General features: G+C 52.2%; 1 protein-coding gene across 13 annotated transcripts in view; it reads left to right on the top strand.

The window, feature by feature from the left end:
- Nucleotides 1-20,188, top strand: part of LOC116948983 (receptor-type tyrosine-protein phosphatase delta-like) — a 614,820-nt gene that overhangs the window by 539,779 nt on the left and 54,853 nt on the right. For 11 of the 13 annotated variants that reach the window (XM_076071860.1, XM_076071855.1, XM_076071861.1 and 8 more), the window contains 7 exons: nt 6,410-6,527; nt 9,060-9,638; nt 11,679-11,773; nt 13,571-13,827; nt 16,044-16,134; nt 17,622-17,987; nt 18,881-19,041. In XM_076071860.1, the coding sequence (XP_075927975.1) occupies nt 6,410-6,527; nt 9,060-9,638; nt 11,679-11,773; nt 13,571-13,827; nt 16,044-16,134; nt 17,622-17,987; nt 18,881-19,041 (1,667 nt within the window). The remainder of the gene's footprint in view (nt 1-6,409; nt 6,528-9,059; nt 9,639-11,678; nt 11,774-13,570; nt 13,828-16,043; nt 16,135-17,621; nt 17,988-18,880; nt 19,042-20,188) is intronic. The other 2 variants (XM_076071866.1, XM_076071859.1) reach the window with 1 other exon arrangement.

A 20,188-nucleotide genomic window follows, 5' to 3' on the forward strand; every position in this document is an offset into this window, starting at 1 on the left:
TTCACGCTTACGGTGGCTTTCAGACAGCATACATTAATTTTTCGTCTCCCCCCTCCTCTTTTCAGAACATAGATGGACTCGTCCTTCTAAATAAACTGCCAAATCGCTGCGCGTGGCGCTAACGTTTTTTTTATAAATAAATAAATGCACCGTTTTAAAATAAATAAATGCGAAACCGACGCTTCTTTCAAATGTTTCTTGCCGTTGGTTTTTCACACCTGATGATGACCGTTTCTGTTATGGTCGAAACGCCGTGATAATTTTTTAATTGTTTTAGATATTTTTTATTATTTTATTGTTTCCCTTCAACGTGACTTTACCGAAAGAGCTAAGAATAAGGGGTATAAATGTTATGTTTAGCACGAATATAGTTTGGTCCACGATTATAACTGGAGACGTTTGAAAATTCCGATTTTGGATTTTTGGGCCCTAGATGAAAAATTGCAGGGCACAATTTTTTTTCACCAATTTTTTTTCATTTGGCCACCCAAGTTAAAATCACGATGGCGTGGCTGCCGAGCAATGGAATGCCTCCAAAGCGTGTTCCCTGTGGAGATGGAGCAATGGAATCGCGAGAGATGTTGGCGGCTTGTGGGGAGGCCTTCATCCAGCAGTGGCTACATCATGGCTGATGACGATGACTAACTGTCGCGCCGCTAACACTTTATACCACCGATGCGTTTAATCTGAATCTCGGGGCACATTTGGTATTTTGTTCTCCAGCAATTTTTTGTTCGTCTTCCTCTATTGCAAAATCAATATATATATATTTGGTGAGGAAATGTCACGCACTACCGTTGTTAATGGTGGCATTATTATTGTACACGAGGACAGGTCCAGGGTGCTCATTGCACTTGCCGTTGATGGCCCCTCGAAGTGGACCGTTGCGCGCCGCTGCTTTACGACGCCCGGCGAGGTCGCGTGCCCCAGCAGGTTGTATCCCGGGAAAGAGGTGCGTCATGCCTCGTCAATATTTTGCCGGAGCGCTGTGCAAGCATGCGGTGCGTGAGGAAGCCCTGCCGCTCGCCTTCGATCTTGTGCTCTGGGCTCTTGTGGTTGTCATTAAATGCGCTCTCTACGCCAGTTCACCGCAAGTTATTGAGCTGTTGAGGGGGTGGCTCGCCAGCTAAGCGTTGTGGCGCTTTGTGAACGCGGCGCGGCACAGCGCAGCCCGGGGCTGGAGGGGCGCCACGTCGGATGAGCCCAGAGCAGCAGGCAGCCCTTGGAGAGGCGGGGGGCAGGGGGATGGCTTGGCTCAAAGTGCCAGACTTAGGCACCCTAATGAGACAACTTGGCACGGCTGTAGTGTGCCGTGTGACATAGCAACACGACGAGCGAGGCTGATTAAAACATTTTCCCCTTCTTTTTTACCTGTTCCTCTTTCTTGTGTTTTTATTTTAATTGAGACGTTCTTTTTTTGCGTGTGTTTCACGCGTGTGGCTGATGCTTTAAGCTTGCGAAATAGGCGGGTACATTTTTGAACTTTGATTATGCTGCAGACCTGAACAGAATTTTATTTCATATATAGACAGATAGATTTGTTTTGTGTGTGTGTGTGGCAGGCACTGCAAAAACCTGGCTGGCCGTTTGGGTTCCTAAATGTTTAGGGTAATTTTTTCAGCCGGTTTGTGCCATGTCCCCAGGGGAGGGGGGTTCTTTCTTCCTCGCTCCCCGTTGATTTATGCAGGGTCCTTATTAGTGACTCAGCCTCAGCCAACAGAGCAAGCCTGTCTCAGGGGAGCTCCGGGCTAGGGGAGCTTCATACCTGACAACACGTTCACGCCCTCCCCCCTCTCTCGCCTTCACCCACTAGGGATTGGTACGATCCGGTCAGTGTCTCAGCAGGCGGCTTTCATTGGGGGTCACATCGCAATATACTGACGCAGGCTGCCGCTGTGGCCTGCTGACCAGCGTAAGCGGCGGCTCCCATTGGCCGAGAGGGCCTTTGAGACTTTGTTGTGAATGGCTGTATGCAAATATGATTATAAAAATTTGGCAATGTAAATGCCCCTCACTTATAGGGGGTTTTACAAACGTTTTAAGTGGATTGGCTTTGCCAGGAGCATTGGTTTTTAACAAGGTGATCCCTGGACCAGTTTTTGACTCAGCTGTGTCTCATCGGCAGAATGTGGCCTGTGATACCATTAATGCCCTTTTTGGGATCGATGATAGTCCCACAGACGAGGTGGGGAAGTTAATTGCACTAATTTGCCACGTTCCCCGTGTACCCCCACGGGTACGGTGCCTTGCTGATGTGGCCAGATTAGGCCCCGTTAATTTGACCACCGTGTTTGCGAAACCGGCAGGCGTGTTCCACCAGGAACGCCGCGAAAGCGTGCGCCTGGCCGGCCGGCAGGCAGGGGTGACGGCAGTGTCCGCTTCTCTGTGTCTCCTCCGGCCTTGCTTTGGCGGAGAATATCGCTCGGAGCGTGGTGTGCATCCCAGTATACTTTCCTTTCACTTTGGAGTGCAGAGGAATCCAGAGGTCACTGGTTCACTATCATATTCATCTGTGAAGAGCAATGTGTCCACAAAATCCCAACAGACGAACGTATACCTCTTTTCCTTTTAGGGCCACAGCGTTAGTGACGACTGTGTTGAGTATTCTGTTTTGTTTTTTTTGTTTGCCCGCCACCGCCAATGCAGCTGAGTCATCACGACAACAAAAGCCTCATTCACTGACATTGGGTGGAGCGGTCCAGGACGAGCTTTTGTGGACGAGTATACGTAACGCGCGCGCGTAATATGCACGCGTACGGATTAGCTGCTCGTTGCACAGAGGCACGATAAGCGTGCAGGAACACCGGCGCCCAGTAGCAACGCTCGTCCTTGCCACGCCGCCGAAGTTGTCCTTGAGCCCCCGTAGTTGTACGCGCCTTCTCATTATGCGTTTGTTCTTTTTGCGCTTCGTTCCCCCCACCACCACCACCTACGCCATTTTATTTGTTCATTTCTTTATTTATCCAACGCCCGTGAATTCCGCCGTTTCGACCGTGGCCTACGGCGGAGTGGCGCCCGCGTCTCAACAGAAGAACCGGCGAAACAAATGGAAGAGAGCGGAATTTCTTTACCAGCTGTTGAATTGCTGCTGCACTTGGCTCGCTTTGTGTGGCGTTTTATATACGCCAGTGTCTTTCTCTTAGATCCTGCCCCTGACCCACCCCCCCCCACGACCGCCCCCCATCTTGCCTTGCCAAGCGCGCATCCCTAAGTGCCCCGTCAAGGTTTACGCATTCACTTGTTAAAAAAAGAGAAATATTTGCACAGGCCCACGGGCAGAGCGGGGGGGGGGGGGCGGGTGGGGGGGACAGCCACGTTGATGAGCCATGCAGATGTGAGAGAGCCACGTAGGTGAGAGTGACGGGGAAGGGTGCCTGCGACAGTCTGCGAGGCGGCTGAAGTGCCGAATCTTCCATCACTTCACGTCCCTCCAGAGCCGGTTGCGGAAGGGGAAATGGGGGCGAGAGGAAAGGTGGCGGCCGTCTTCTCGAAGGCGGCCGCCGTAGGGACGGAGCGATGAGGTCGCCTCGCATGCGGGAGCGACGCCTGATTGCGGCGTCCGCCACAAGACCGTCGAAGAGTCGGAATCTATTTATTAGCACTGGCGGAGTCCGATGAGCTCTGAAGCGCTTTTGCGCAGATACCCAGCGGGGGCAGGTCAGAACGTTACGACAACAAACACAAACAAACACACGATAGGACAACACGAATACTTCCTCGCTTGTCCTTCATCCAGCAGTGGATAGATCGACGATCGGTTATGATGTCAATGATGATCATAAATAGTACAAATAAAGGGGTAGTATTTTAAATGAGTGCCCTATGCACAGCTGCAAGCAAGTGCTTTAAAGAGGCGTTACGCAAGTCCACGATGATAACGTTAGTCTGTATTTTTTATTTTATTTTGCAGCATGGTACAATTTGGATTAATACGGTGCCGAAATGCAAACGCATCTCAAGACAAAAGCAATGGGATGTGTGTCATGGGGGGGAAAAGAGGCAAACTGTCTTGATTAGTTTATTCAGTTCATACACAGAGAGAGAGAGGCACAGCCGAAGGTCTAGAAATTGGTCTTAAACGTTTTTGGGATTTTTTTTTTGGGGGGGGGGGTGTTGGGGGGTGGTGTTTTAGACCTTGAAAGCAGCACAGGAGAAAGAGCGACCTGTCCCCGTTCAGTGAATATTGGCTGGGGACTTTGGCTAGAAGCAGAGAGCACGTACAAGGCAGCAGAGCCTTCATCGATAATACACGCAAACATAAAACTCTAAAGAACCAAAGAGTATAAAACTCTAAACCTGCCCGGAATTGTCTTGCTTGAACAAATGCCTCTTGATAAGACTGGTATTAATATTGGTCTGGAAATCCGATATGCTGATGACCCCAGATTATTTTATTAATGTATATTATAAACAGAACGGCGTTTTATTTTGACCTGCATTGAGAGCTCGTGCCTGTCCGCTGAAGGTCGAATGCATATCCAGCAAATATTATTACACTTTACATTTTTTTTTATTGCTTACTCTTTGTGTTTTAACAAAACGCTAAGAAAGATAGACTAAAGCTCTTTCAGGATTGTCAGGATGAAATGTTATGCATGAGGATTACAGAAGCGGGCAAGTGTGTACCCGTGGAATTCTCAGTGTTCAACGTTAACGGTCGCAAAGCCGAAAGCCGGTATAGAGAGCAGAGCAGCTACGCTAAACCTCACATTTTATTTACGGTAAAGCTTCAGCCCTGCAATTACCTCGTGCACGCCACTTCTGGCAGAAGGGCCTTCACGAAACTGAGCTCGAGAGAGGATTTTGTTTTTTTCAAATTGGATTACTCTTCCACGTTGGCCAGGCGTCGTGGAGGAGGAAACCTCGTAGTGCGGCAGTCAGCAGCAGCAGTGGCGGTAATAACAACAACGGGCATCGGGAACGCGTTTGCCTTTGTTGCCATGTCTGCGCGGAGCGGGCAATGAATGCCCCCGCCGAGTTTACCACGGGGTGGCTGCGGGGATTGAACTGTTGACCTCGTCACTCACCGGCTCGGTGAGTGGCAGGCGCCGCTAACCGCTGCGCTGCCGCCGCCGCCGCCGCCGGTGGTGGTGGTGGTGCCTTGCGACACCGCCCCCGCTAACCTTGGCTTTGCTTTTAATTTGTTTTGGTCACTCCTGGTGGGGGGGGTGGAGGGTAATTCAACAAAACCGTGGCAGGCCACCCTGCTGGGTGTGAACGCGACGTTACGCTTCGTAGCCGTGGCCAGAGAAAGGAAGCCCCCCTTGGGGCTCGGCTCTAGTTAAATGTCGCGTTGAGCTTGGGATTGCAACGTGGCGACGGAAACGGAACAAATTGGGCCGCGCCAGCATGGGGCAATGCTTTTACACAGGGTGGTCCAGATGTGATGTCTTGTGACCCCCCCCCCCCCAATTAATTGACCTCTGAAATTTTTTTCCTTTGCATATTCGTTTCTGTTTTGAATAAACATTACTTAGTTATTTCAGATTTGCTGCCGGAGCTGCTTTAGTTGACTCTTTCACAAAAATCCTTTCGAAAATACCTTTCACGAGTTGTTTCTGGTTTGTGATCTATCATGAAGCCCATTTACGCTCGCTGCAAAGCCCTTCTTCAACAGTATATGAACTCGTATCAGCCATCTGGAATGAAGAAGTGAGGTTTATTTAAAACATAAATGAATGGGCAAAGGAAAAAAAATTATGGGTCAATTAATTTGGGGGGGGGGGGGGTGGTCGCAAGACATCTGGACCAGCCTGTACACGTGTGTGTGCGGTCTTGAATTTACGTGGGCGCATGGCGCACTTCCACTGCGTAGTTATTTGTGTTTTTTACGGGGGTTGTGCTGTGCTGTCGGAGTTGCCCCGCGTGGTGGTGGTATTGTTGTCGTGGAACTCCGTCACTACTCCTATCAGGCACAGTCTAAGATTTTCAATCGCGTAAACAAAATGGTGAAATTATAGTCGTGATAATGATCATCGGTGTTTTTATATCACAGGGTCATTCATGCAAAAGTGCATCTCACGATCGCTGCACAGCCCGCAGCACTTGCAGGTAGAGATTAGTCCGTGCCTGCTATACCGCCTTCTCTTGGCGATCCAGGGTATGACATCTGGATACCCACGGGAAGGGAGTTTCGCAACATTTGTATGGCGATGCACCAACCCTTGCTGCTGCCTCCGCAGTGCTGGATGACGGGCAGCCACGTGTGTAGCCAACACCACCACCACCACGGGCCCGGCCTGCGCACGCACGAGTTACTGGAGCTGTATTTATTCATCCGAGGGTTTTTATTGTCATCGGAGGTTCTTTGTTCATGTAAAGCTCTGCTATGAAGAACGCAATTTTGCCTTGACCTCTTGAACCGTTGACCGGCGCGCGATTTCCCCCGACCCCGTGACGCGGCGCACAGGAGCTGGTGGTGTCGGGGTTGAGGCCCGAGAGCACGTACTCCTTCACCGTGACGGCCTACACCGCCAAGGGGGACGGAGCGCGCAGCAAGGCCAAGCTCATCGCCACCGGGGCCGCAGGTGCGACGGGCGCGCGCCACACTATCCTGGGGAGCCTGTGCCCCTGTGTGCGTCTGTACGTGTGTGTGTGTGTGTATGTCTGTGTGATTCGGGGTGAGACCTCAGTTTAACAGCAGAGGTCTCACTCCGAATCAGTCGAGCGGCAATATCTTTTCGTCGGTTGCGTAACGCTGTGTCGAAGCTACCTGGTCTGTCGCTCAGCACTAAGCTTCAGGTCTTCTCGGCCACGATCATTCCCTCCCTTCTCTACGCTTGCGAAACGTGGACCCCCTTAATGGAACATCTTCGCCGGTTAGAAACATTTAGGCTAGCCTGCCTACAATCCATCCTGGGTTTAACCAGGATGGATTGTGTGAGGAGCTCACAAATCCTTGAAAGATCTGGGCAAGGTCCCATCGGTGAGCTCCTTCGGAAGGCAAGGCTGCGTTGGCTGGGTCATGTAGCCCGCATGCCCAGCCACCGCATGCCGAAACAGCTTTTGTTCGGCCGGATCGAGGGGGCTAAACGGGCATGGCACAGGCTAGAAAAGAGATGGAGTGGTGTGGTACAGGAAGACGTGGAGCTGAGTGGACTTGCCGATGACTGGTACCAGCGGTGTCAAGATCGGCCTCTGTGGAGGAGGCTCGTGAAGGACGCTACTGGGCAGTTGGAGGCAGTCGCCCTCCAACAACAACGGAGGGCGGAGGAGCGACGCTCACAACAACGAGCGGAGCGCCGGGTGGCTAAAGCACAGCAGGTTGGCACAGTAGGGGGCACAGGTGGTGCATCAGCCAGTCATCTCAGTCAGTCGACCCGTGGCACCTGGGTCTGCCCCGTGACCTCCTGCCAGCGGGCGTTCGAGACTTCACGTGGCCTCAAGGTGCACATGGCCTGGCACAAGCGTCGTGGTGACGTCACCGCCACTTAGTGGCGAATGGCGGTTGTTGTTGTTGTGTGTGTAACGGGGAGCGGGGCACCAAGTCCGATTGCTGCTCACGGCCGACGAATATCTGAACCGTTCTTGGGCCTCCCGTAGGTCGACTCGGCCTCAAATAAGTACCTGGCGTGGTGTATAAACATCGTCGCTAGGGAGACGGACGTGGTGCTGTCCACCCACCTCTCTTGTGTGCCGTGTCGGCCTTCACAGATTCTCGATATCAGCGGTGGCCCCAATAGTTTATGGGGCTTAACGGAATATCTTTTTGTATCTTTACGTGCATGGGTGAGACAATTTACCGTGGAGGAATCGTACACGGAGGAGGCAAGATGTGGCTATTCTCCCCGTGAAATAACAGCAAAATATGTGAGCGCATTAGTTCCCAGGGGTTTATGGGCAGCAGAGAGGCGTAGCGTGTCCACCACAGTCGCTGACTCTTGGCACTGTCATTGTATAGCGACTCCACCATCAGTAGACAATCATTTACTATTTGTAGCAGATGGGGCTGTGTGGCACAGAAGTAAAGTGCCCAATGCCTCGTCTGCAATAGAAATCACGGTTGGGAATTGACTCAGCCTTTCATCACTCCGCTGTCGGTAAAATGACTCCCACTTTGTGGTGAAGTCCTTGAAATGTGTCTTATGGAAGGACTCACCTATGCCACGGGAATGTGGAATTTCCATCACTGGCTTTGGGCTATAATCAGGAAATGAGTACTGGTCGCGACTAACTTGAGTGGGAAAACTATTTTTTACCCTAACAATGTTGTTGTTATTCTTGGTTATTTCGGTAAAGTCACGTAGAAGGGAAACAATAAAATAATAAAAATATGAAACAATAAAACTCTCACGACGTTTCGACTGCAACACAAGCAATCATCATCAGGTGTGAAAATTACACCTGATGGTTTTCACACCTGATGATGATTGCTTGTGTTGCAGTCGAAGCGTCGTGAGAATTTTATTGTTTAATATTTTTATTATTTTATTGTTTCCATTCTACGTGGTGACTTTACCGAAAGATCCAAGAATATGAATCTCTGCAGTCACAAAAGCTTTCAATCAAAATGTTGTTGTTTTTCGATGAAAAACGACTGACACATTCAATCCAACGCACAACTGGTTTTTGTTTTTTCCGTAACATGTTGTACCAGCAGTGGACCTTTATTTTAAACCTCAAGATGTCATGGCCAAAGCCGTCGACGATGCCGCAAGTCGCTCCCCTATAACCAGACACTGCGACTGCTGCTCCAGTGAACGCAACGACCTCCAGGATCTGCCCTTGAGACTTACCAAACATCCGGCCTGGGATCTTTCCCCTTGACCGCTCCAGCGCCTCGCGTGCATTTTGGCAGCACGCGTAAAGAAATATAAACAAACAAAAAATACCTGGGTTCACAGCCGCATGCTTGACTATCCACAGCAGACGCGCCGACGATGTATGTATGTTGAACTTATTTCGCACCGTGCATAGCCAACCGTGCGAATCGGAGGCGCAATGGCATTCGTGTTTTACAAGCGCCGCATATCTACTGGACACCTGTGAAAAAGGGCTTTGTAGCTCGTTGGATTCCTCCGGTGTAAATAAACATTCTGATTCTGATGTCCTTCCCCCAGTGCCTGACAGACCGAGCGTGCAGGTGTCCCTGCCGGAGTCCACGGTGGCGCTGGTCACGTGGCAGGCGCCGGACGAGACGCACGGCGCCCTGCAGGGCTACCGCTTCTCCTACGGCCGCGAGGACGTGCGGCCGCTCTCCTCGCTGGAGTTCGACGAGCGCCAGGAACGCCACACGATCACCGGCCTGCACCAGGGCGCCACCTACGTGTTCCGGGTGGCGGCGAAAAACCGGGCGGGCCTCGGCGAGGAAGGGGAGGCTCGGGTCACCACGCCCGAGGGCGTGCCGAGCGGCGTCCCGCAGAGCCTCGTGGTGGCGTGGCTGAGCGCGAGCGCGGCGCAGCTGCGCTGGGAGCCGCCGGTGCTGGCGCGGCAGAACGGGCGCATCGTGCGCTACACGCTGGCGTACCGCGAGATGAGCAACCGCGAGGAGGCGTCGGTGTCGTCGGCGAGCGCCGGCGCCACGCTCGCGAACCTCAAGCCGGACACGGTGTACGTGGTGAAGGTGCAGGCACACACCGCCAAGGGGGCCGGACCCTTCGGACCCAGCAACACCTTCCGCACGGCCATCGTCGATCAGGGTGAGAGCGGGCCGGAGGGTTTTCAGGAGGCACGCGGCCGCAGCCGTGGCAGGAAGGGAGGGGGGGACGCTCATCTTGCTACCTCTCACCTCTCGAATAATAATAAGAAGAAAAATAATGCTGCTTTAATTATATGTAGCGTCATTCATGCTAATAGCATCTTGTAATCATCTACATTCATTATATACAGCCACTACCAAGCAAATTAATTCCTCCGATTAGCACGGTTGGCTACGTACAGTGCGAAAGAAGTTCAACAAACATACATACTACCAAGCAAAATCTAAAATTAATTAACAAATTTAGAAATGGCACCTAAACAAAAAGCACAAGCAACGATAGAGGTATCACAACAAAGAAATTAGTCCATGAGGTCTACACATCCCAGACCACAATCCCAACTTCTCAACTAATCTCATGTCACCCTGGTTCCATCCACGCGGTTTCCTACCTTCACCTGTCAGCTCACTCTACCGCCTGCCACACACCTCTCCCCTCTCATCTCACTTTTCTGCCATCCACGCACGCTCTCCTACCTCTCTCCCCTATCATCACACTCTATGCCTGTCCACGCAACTCTCCTAACACTCCCCTACCTCTCCCTTCTTATCCCATCTGCTATCCTTCATGCGCTCTACACCTCGGCAGCCAAGGATTTCTCACGAAGGTCTCGGTCAATGGCAGGTCTCGAACGCCCTTCCCCATATATCCAGACATTGGTCAATGCTGATTATTCGGGCCATGTGCCAGGAACTAACTCAGGTCGCCAATCACTGCTGCACAACCCCCCCCCACCCCTCCCACCGCCCCCCCTCCCCCAACTCCCCCAACTCACTTGAATGTATTACACGTCAATTTGAACGTGTAATAATTTTTCCAAATATGTAATTTATTTGTCTTTGTCCTCGCAAAGCGTAGAGTTTCCAAGTGTGCTTGGCTGACGAAACGTGTATTAGGGCACACAAACAGTGTTGCAGCAATGTGAAGTTGTGTTTCAATTACAGGCAACTCCCCTCCTCTTGAATAATACATGCAACCCCCCGAGAGCGTTGCACAGAAGTGGCATAGAGAGAGAGAAGAGATGTGGAGCCTTTTCTGTTAACCTTGGCGGGAGTGGCCTTGAGCCTCTAATTGACAACACGGATTTATTGTTAGTCTGTAATGGCTGCATTCAATAGCCGCCTCTGACTTTACATAGAGACGGGCAGACAGGCAGACGGGCAGACAGCCGGACTGCTGACTTAATTGTGCTCTCAGCCAGCCTCACGGGAAGCAGAGGTACACATCCTGGGCAGGGTCGCTGTGATAAATCGTATCTTCCGTTTTCCAAAATAACGTCGTGTTGTGATTTCCGTTGGTCTGATTATTTCATAAATCGTACTCTATGCCTTACACACTGTGCGTAATATAAGCGTTCTAGATGCAATAATTGGAATAATTATGTTAGGCTTGTGTTGAGTAAACCACATTGAAATAAAATTACAGTTTTTGTAAGTGGATGTACAGCAAAGCACAAAGACAGTGCAATAAAAATGGCAAATAGTGGCTAAGTTATAGGAAACTTCTATCGCAGTAATTATAACGTAATGAAAATTCATATCGTACAGTATCGCGGAACATGATGTCGCGGCATTGCTACATCCGTTTTGTTTTTTGTCTGCCTTCTCCACACATCAATGAAATGTGTTTTAAGTCCACCGGCCTATTGCCCTTCCCGACCAATATATAGTCGTGCAGCGTTTGTCCGCGCAAGCCAAATCTGGAAATGCAGGCAGGTGGGAGTGAAGCCACGTGGCAGGAAGATGAGTGGGGGGCAATCTCCAGCCATAACGACGGGGAAGGTGAGACGGACAAAATAACACGTTGGCGCTCCGGCCGGCGTTTTCGGTGAAAAAAAATGCCAGCGTGTGCCCATCTTTGTTGGGACGCGCGTCGTGGCGCTGAGGGCGATCGTTGGGCTTGAGAGAGAGAGATCGAGCGTGCGAACGTCAGGCAGTGTCGTGAGCGATTTGGCCTCCGCGTTTGTTTGTTTTACATTAGCAGGTTTTGCCAAAAATTTCCGAGTCAAGGCCGTGATGAAGACGGCCGTTCTCTTCTCCTGGGAGACGCCGGATTCCTACGGCACGCCGTTCCGGGTGAGCCTCCTGTCGCTTAATTCCAAGTCCCACACTAATCCCCTTTGCCCTTTAATGCACCGCTCTCCACTTGGAGTGGTGTTTGTGCTGTGATGATGGCATCGCATTGGCCAACTATGCCTGAGCTTACGAGTGTAGCAGAGCAAACTCCCTACCAACACCATCCGTGCTGTCGACTCCCTGCCCCTGTTCAAATTTAGCTCAAGGCTGTTTTTCCCTTCGCCTATGGGCTGACTGACAAACCTGGCTCTATAAAATAAACGTGCCCTCTGTTTCCGCGCAGCAGCTTGAGATGCGTTCGCATTTCGATAAACCTCACGAATCAAAAAGAATGGCCGCGCCGTGCCGTAACGGTCAGGGCAGCGGACTTGCAAATCCAGGGGTCACGTCGGCCCAGCCTCCCGGGCGCGGCAGTTGAGACCAATGGGACGAGTTCCATCAATCCTCCGCCCCTAGCCTCTGTCCACCCAGCAGTGGACATGGGTGTTCTCAAAGCTGTTGGTCGATCGGCAGGACACGTGACGGTGGGGTTACTCCCACCTCTTCCATGTGGCCCAGTGCAGAAGATTAGGCCCGAATATCCTCTCTAAAACCCCCTCTAAGGCACTTGCCCAATCGCTATTGGCGAAGCAAGCAAAGCGGCGTTCGTTCGTTTGTTCTCCTCTCCCTGCTTCAGGCATAGTCGAGGAGACTGTGAAGAGCAGGTCAAGGCAATATTGCTTAATCAGAGCAGCTTTTAGGATGGTCTCTGAAAGCCACTTTGTAAGGGATGACGGGTCAAGTCTGAGTCTACAGAAAAGGGTAATTGAACCAGGTGTGCACTGTGCCTCAAAAGGATCCGAGAGCTGTGGAAGGTAGCATAAAACACTTTAAGTAAACAAGAAAATAAATCCCCCTTAATTGACACCGATTTAAGGGAACTCATGCAACTGACCGCCGAGTTCTAACTCGGCGGTTCGAAAAGAAGTTGCCTTAGCATTTTGGGCACAGGTGTCAGGGACGGGTGCTTGGAATTTTGTGACGTAAAAACAAATAGGGTCAGACAGCACAGCGGTCCAGCAAGAGAATACTGCTGGGTGAGTGTTGTGGATAAGATGAGGGGCAAACAATCCGTTCCACTGGGTGGAACGCGTTTGCAGGACAGAGGAGGGGCCGGTTTTACCTTGACAGGCATGGGAGTGGTCTCCATGAGTCTGATGGCCAAAGGCGAAGACCTACGGCCATCACATGGCGCAACACTGTTTGAGCAGATCTTGAAGGCCGTGTTTCCCCTGCGCAGCAGCTGCAGGATTTGGTGCAGAGTAGAGAGGGGCCGGCGCTCAGGTGCGGCGGTGGCGAGAGATGTTAACTACCTTGCGTGGTGTACAGGAGGAGTTCAATCCCAATCGTGACGCCTTTATATTTGGAGTTTTGATGTTCTCCCCGGGGTCGCGTGGATTTTGCTCTGGGTCTTCCAGGTTTTTCCTGCCACATTTAAAATCAACGTCACGCGTTCAGAGTATTTGGCCGCGATACATTCCCACGCGGCGAGCCAATTGATCGAGGCGTCATTTACGGCCAGGTCGCTTCCGCAAGCAAAAAAAAAAAAAAGCTTTGCGACTCAGCTGGCATTACCTGTTAAAAAAAATAAAAAATTTTATTTAAAGCTTTCGTGACTGCAGTAATTCATATTCTTAGTTTTTTCGGTAAAGTCACGTTGAAGAGAAACAACTAAGAATAAAACTAAGAATATAAAAAAAAATTAGTTGACGCTCCGGACAGTTGATCTCGATTTCGCTCCCGGCGTGCCATGGCCAGATCCTCGTGAACAACAACCGCAGCGTGGAGATGGAGGAGCGCGCCACGCACCGGCTCATCAGCGACCTCTCGCCGGACACGGAGTACTCGTTTGGGCTCACCCACCGGGGGAGCGCGGCGGGCGGGCTGCAGCAGGTGGTGACGGTGCGCACGGCGCCCGACACACTGCGAGCGCGTCCCACCTTCCTCGGGAAGGTGTCGGCGGACGGCAGCGTGACGGTGTCGCTGCCGCAAGTGTCCAACCAGCTGCACATCCGGTGGGTCGCGCGCCGTTCCTCGCCCGAGTGCGCTTGCGCCAGAGGCGACGTTGCAGAGGTTGATGCGTGCGCGTGCGTCCGTGTGTGTGTGTGTGTGTGCGCGTGCGCGTAAAACGTGGTCACGAACAGCACTTGCCCCAACATTCTGTTAGGGCCGTACGGGGGATCTTTGTCTTTGCGTATACGTGGGGAGCGGTAGCGGTAGTCCGCTTGCGCTACGAACCTGGCGACACGAGTTTGATTCCTGTCCCCTGGCCAACACCAGTGATGATCTGAACCAGTCATGGGCTTTCCCTAGGTCGACTCAGGCTGAAATGAGTACCTGGTGCGATGTGTAAATGTCGCCACTGGGGAGACAAAGGCGGCCGAGTATGGTGCTGGCTACCCACCCCCTCGTGTGCCGTGCCGGCCTTAATAGGTGTTCGCTAACGGCACTTGCCCCAACAGTACTATTAGTGGGTTATACGGGGGATCTTTGTCTATGTTGTATACATGTGTATTTGTTTTAGGGTGTTCGACCAGGAGCAGTCGTGCTAAGAATTCAGTGAACCGAGTTTCGATTCCCGCTCACCTCACGACCCATAACAGTGGCGAACATTTGAACCAGTCCTGGGCCTCCCCTAGGTCGACTCAGCCCTTAACGCTTACCTGGTGCAGTGTGTAAATATCAGCACTGAGAACGAAACGAAGACAGCCCTGGCATGGTGTTTGCCATCACGCTTAACAGCACTTGCCCCAACAGTTTGTTGAAGGCTACACGAGGAATTTTTTTTCTTTGTGCGCTGCAGCCCGATTACCACACGGCACCGCGCACTCGTGATAGACACACACACACACACACGCGCAAGCCGCGGACGAACACGCACGGAGTGTTCCCACAGTGACGCACAGGTAAAAGTGCCAGGCCCATGTGGCCACGGTTGAATCAAGCCGGCGTTGCTCATCGGAGGTGTTTATTGACATCCCTAAAAGGAGAGGCAGAGGGCTCATGACTTTGACCTTCGCCTGTGAGCCGGGATGAATCAAAAGGGAAAAGCCAAACAAGCAAAGGGTTCTCCCTGGCCAATAGTCGAACGCCACACAAAATATCAAACGCATCTCGGAGGGCATCTCTGTGCGGCGCTGTGTGTGGACGTGAAGTTGTTGTGCCGCGTTGGACAGTTATCTACAAGTGCATGGATTTTTTTTTAGTTTTGCAAGAGGTCGTTTGATATGAAGCTGGGTTTCTCTTTCCCTTTGTTTATGCCAAGAAGTGGAGCAGTATTCAAACAAATGTTTGTTTAATTGCCATACTGATAGGATTGATAAAAGTGTTCACGACTGTCCAAAAAACCTTTCATCCTGCAAATCAGTACAAACATTCACAGGATATAACTTTCATGTTTTCTCAAATACATGCATTGAGGATGCGGTGAATTACTTTTTGAGTTCAAATAAGCTACACGTGACAGATTCCATCCGATCGCAGACAATTTTAATCAGCACACCACTGTAAAAGTATTTGGGTCCTATGTTTGTTCTTATTAATTCAATGTTAGGCTATGAGTCCTGTGGTGGTCGATGGGTTTTCCTTTGTAAGTCGATGGGCTCTCCTCTGTTATTCCTAACCGAGTCTGTGGGACCTATGAATCTATATATGAGTTTGTGGTTCACTGTGTTATTGACGTTTCATATCAGTGGCACACATCACCTGATCTCGCACTTGAACGTATGTGTGTGTTTGTGTGGGGAGACAAAGGCATTCAGGCGTGGTGCTGGCCATCCACCACCTTGTATGCCGTGCCGGTCCTCATAGGCGATGCTCGCTAACAGCACTGGCCCCAACAATCTGTTGAAGGCTATACGGGGGATGTTTGTTTCCGTTTTCTTTGTGTACAGGTGGGGGAGCGGTAGCATAGCGGTTAGCACGCTGCTCTACGAACCCGGTGACACGAGTTCGATTCCCGCCAACGGCCACCAACACCAGTGACAATTATCTGAACCGATCCTGAGCCTCCCCTAAGTCGACTCAGCCTCTAAAATGAGTACCTGGTGCGATGTGTAAACATCGCCACTGGGGAGACAAAGGCGGCCGGATGTGGAGCTGCCCACCCACCACCTCGTGTGCCGTACCGGCCTTCACAGTTGCTCGTGAACAGCACTTTGCCCCGACAGTCTGCTAAAGGCTATACGGAGGGGATCTTTGTGTGCGTGCGTGCGTGCGTGCGCACACACAGGGCTTACTACCTGGTGGTGGTGCCCCTGAAGAGGATGGGGAATCGCGCAGAGATCCCCTGGGACACGCCTGACCAGATGGAGCTGGACAAGGTGAGAGCGGGGGTTATTAAATTGAACGTTTCGTGCGGAGTGAAGAGGGCTATTAGGCCTCTCAAGGCAGCCATGCCGGCTCCCTTGGCCCGGCCGTGCCTCTCGCGTTTTCCATACCTCATCTTAAATGACCCTTAGAGGATACTACATTTGTAGATATATGTGTCACAAAACAGAAACAAAGAGAGTTGTGAGCATCTTGCAAGAGATGTATTGTTGTGCCTCTTAGAATCAGAATGTTTACACTGGAGGAATGCGATGGGCTACAAAGCTCTTTTTCGCTGATGTCCAGTCGGTGCGCGGGGGTCAAAAAGTTACAATGACAAACGATACAAAAACTCGACAGGCAGTGCAAAAGTGTACAGGAAAGGTGAACAATCGAGTTTGAAAACAAAAGCAATCTAGTTCGCAGCAATCATAAAGGAGAAACCAAACGACATGTATTGGACCGTACCCGTGAACACAAAGCAGACCTAAAACACGGTAGGACCAACACCTCGGCCGTGGCAGATCACTGTTATAATTCAGTGGGCTCACATGGCATTGACTTCTCCAAGACAGAGGTTCTCTGCAAGCCATCTGGCTACCATGAGAGATTCGTTCATGAGGCTATCCACATATACAAACACAGAGACAATTTCAACAGAGAAGATGGATTCTGGCTTAGCAATCATTGGAAGGATTTGATGAACCATTTCGGGTCTTAATTGATTGTGTTCACGCTTATGGTGACTTTCAGACCGCAGTCCATTATCTTCCTCTCCCCCCTCCTCTTTTCCGAACATAGATGGACTCGTCCATCTGAACTGCCAAAATCGCTCTCCGTGGTACTAACGTTAAAAAAACCGCCACTTTTTTCAAATTTTCTTGCTGTGGTTTTCACACCTGATGATGATTGCTTGTGTTGCAGTCGAAACGTTGTGATAATTTTATTGTTTTATATTTTTATTATTTTATTGTTTCCCTTCTACGTGACTTTACCGAAAGAACCAAGAATATGTTGAACTTCTTTCGCGATATACGTAGCCAACCACGGTGATCGGAGGTGCAGATGTCATGTGCAAGCTGCTCGCGCGTGCTGTGGGAACGCGAACACTGAGTCCATGCTCTGAGCACGCAGGCAGAATCTCCGTTAATAAGGCGTTCAGGGGATATGAAGTTGACGTTCCCAGTCGCGTGTGTCTTGGGGCTACTTAAATTATTAGAGGCGGACGTACGCATTTTTTCAAAGAACGTTGTGTGCCAGACGGGGTGACCGACCTTCTTCATTCTACCTGGACTCGCGTCCTTTCGCGATGTTCGGCCGAATAATTTCCCTGCGGCCGTGCTGCATCCTAGCCGCCCGCCCACCACCACCACCACCTCTGCCTGCCGCCTCCCCCACCACCCCACGCCTATTTCTCCTTCCGCTCACCCGCTCATCCGCTCACCCGCTCGTCCGCTCACCCGCCCGCCCGTCCGCCCGCCCGCCGTGCATCCCCCGGCAGCTGCTCGACACGCTGCGCGACCGCCGCAGCGTTAGCGCCATCCGCCGCCGACCTCGCTCGGCCCTCGACTTCCCACGCCCGGTCCCGGCCGCCGACGGCGACGACCGCGACCGGTGGCGTCAACGGCGGGAGCAGCGGCGGCGGCAGCGGTGGCAAAGGCAGCGGCGGTGGCAGCGCCGGCGGCGACGATCGGCCGGCGGCGGAGACGGAGCGTGGGCGCCGTACGTGGCGGCGCGGCTCACGTCGCTCCCGCCCGAGTTCACGCTGGGCGACGAGCGGAGCTACGACGGCTTCTACAACCGGCGGCTCGAGCCCGGCCGCGACTACACCTTCTTCCTCATTGCGGCCGTCAACGCCAGCGAGCCGGTGCGGTGGGGCGCCCTCGTCGCGTGAGAGTTGACGGAAGGTGCCGTGGGAGGGATGTTGCGTCGCAGGATCCTGTGAGCGGTGGCGGCGGTGGCCGCTTGGGAAGGCCTTCGTCCAGCAGTTGATTGATCATGGCTGATGATGATGAATATACAGAGGACAGTTATTAAAGTTGGACCGGCACCTTTTATCAAAATTATTATTTTGTACTTTGAGTCTCTAAATCTGGGTGACGGGCTGTTACCCAAGGTTTGGTGTTCCACTGTTGTCCGGTAACTGTGTAACCGAAACCTGTTAAGAGAGGTAAGGAGAACCACTCCAGCTGCCCTTCCCGAGCCAAAGCTCAAGGACCCTAGCATGGAGTGCAGTGCCATCAGCTGAAGGGGGGTTGGATTGGTGGGATCGAGTGGGATGGAGGCAGCCGCGTCTGTACTTGAGCAGAGACCTGAAGAAGAAACGTGTCTTCTTTAAGGTCACACTACTTTGCTTCTTTCCCCAAGCTTCCGTGCTGATGTTTTGAATGTTGTGCACCTTACGATTTCCATGAACCCGCTGAGCATTGGGTAAGAGAGACGTTTCGCATCAGTGGGGTCTCTCGCCGGATTTTTAGTGATGGGACTCACACAGTCTTGACGCGAGACCTCCAAGCGAGCGTGACCTACGGTCTCGGGATCGTGCGTTGGACACGTGGAGCGCGACGCTTGACCCAATCCTCTGCTCTTTGCACTTTCTCCTCCTCCCCCCTCCCCCCTCCTCCTCCTCATCTTCCACCTCCCTTTCCTCCTTCCCCTCCTCCTTCTCCTCCTCCTTCCCCTCCTCCTCATCCCCCACCCCTCATCCTCGTCCTCATATTCGTCCTCCTCACCTTCCTCCCCTCCCTCGCGGGCGTGCAGGCCGTCTACGTGACGAGCCCCTACTCGGAGCCCGCCCTGCTGGACGTGCACACACTGGGGCTGGTGCGCGAGGAGGAGGAGGGGCTGCTGTGGGTGGTGGGGCCGGTCATCGCCGTGCTCATCATCATCCTGGTCGTCATCGGCATCCTGCTCTACAAGAGGTACGCGGCGCGGTCGTGTGCACCGGTTGCGATCGATGGCGCAGATTCGGGTCGAACGAAGCGGCCGTACGTCGGGCGGCCGGGGACGCCGTAAGGACTCGGAGCGAAGCGTTTCCCATCTCGATAGACTGAAGGCGTTTTACTCGTCTGTTCGGGTAGCTCACTTTTTGACGAGAGCAAATAACCATGGGCGTGACTCTGCTGCCCAGAGGGGGAATTGAGATGACGTGTTACTAGAAGTGCGGACGGAAAGACTTCACTGGGGAGAGAGACGGTCGGTCAAAGACGGAAGAGAAGAGGGAAGTCTAGAGCCTGGACTTGAACAGGTGGAGGGTCCCGCGATTGCCAACTGCCAACGGACGAGAATCCCAGACATTGGTAGCAATAGAGAGAGAGAGAGCGACCTACCCACTGAGCAAAACAGTTTTGATGGACCGCCTTGGGCCGGGAAGGCCTTGGTTTGCCGGAGCACACCTGCGCACGTCCCCGTGGTTTGCCGCTCGTCACTGTCACGTACCTACTCACTCAGCACGCATGTCAGCGCAGCAGCGTGCGTACGCAAACAAGCCACGAGCGCGTCATGCGCCCGGTGCTGCACACGGCAACACGGGGGGGGGGGGGGGAGAGTAAACGGCGCAGGCTGGGCGGGTGTCAGATCTCCGTTGAACTTGAGAAAGGGGATCGTTTAGGCAGAGTTAGGGAGTCGGGGCGGCCCTTCAGATAAAGCGAATGTGGGAATGGTGTCTCGTTCATCAGGCGCATGTCGCAGAGACCCAGGTGGGTGTTTTATTGTTCGGGAACGGTTGCAACCGTGGCAGGCTACAAATTGACCCATTTTGCTGTGCTGCCTCTGTCGCTTTAGAGTCTCATTGCCAAGCTCAGATTTAATTGGATTAGGGCCACGCATCGGCCACAATGGGAAATGAATTTGTCCTTGCTGCATATTGTGCCGCGTATCGGACGCCTTACAAACGTTTCTTTTTGAAGTGGAAATTAAGGCCCCGACAGCGAGCCAGTGCGGGGACTGCCCCGCACCATCTCACTTAAATTTAAGCACCCGGGATGTTGCTCGATTAAATTTAGTGGCCCTGACTGTGATGTGTCATTTGTAAGTTATATAAAAGTCCTTTCTGGCAGTCTGCTAGCC

The sequence above is a fragment of the Petromyzon marinus genome, chromosome 35, assembly GCF_048934315.1.
Source record: "Petromyzon marinus isolate PM22_M1 ecotype Great Lakes invasive population chromosome 35, UKy_Petmar_22M1.pri1.0, whole genome shotgun sequence".
Classification (NCBI taxonomy): domain Eukaryota; kingdom Metazoa; phylum Chordata; class Hyperoartia; order Petromyzontiformes; family Petromyzontidae; genus Petromyzon; species Petromyzon marinus.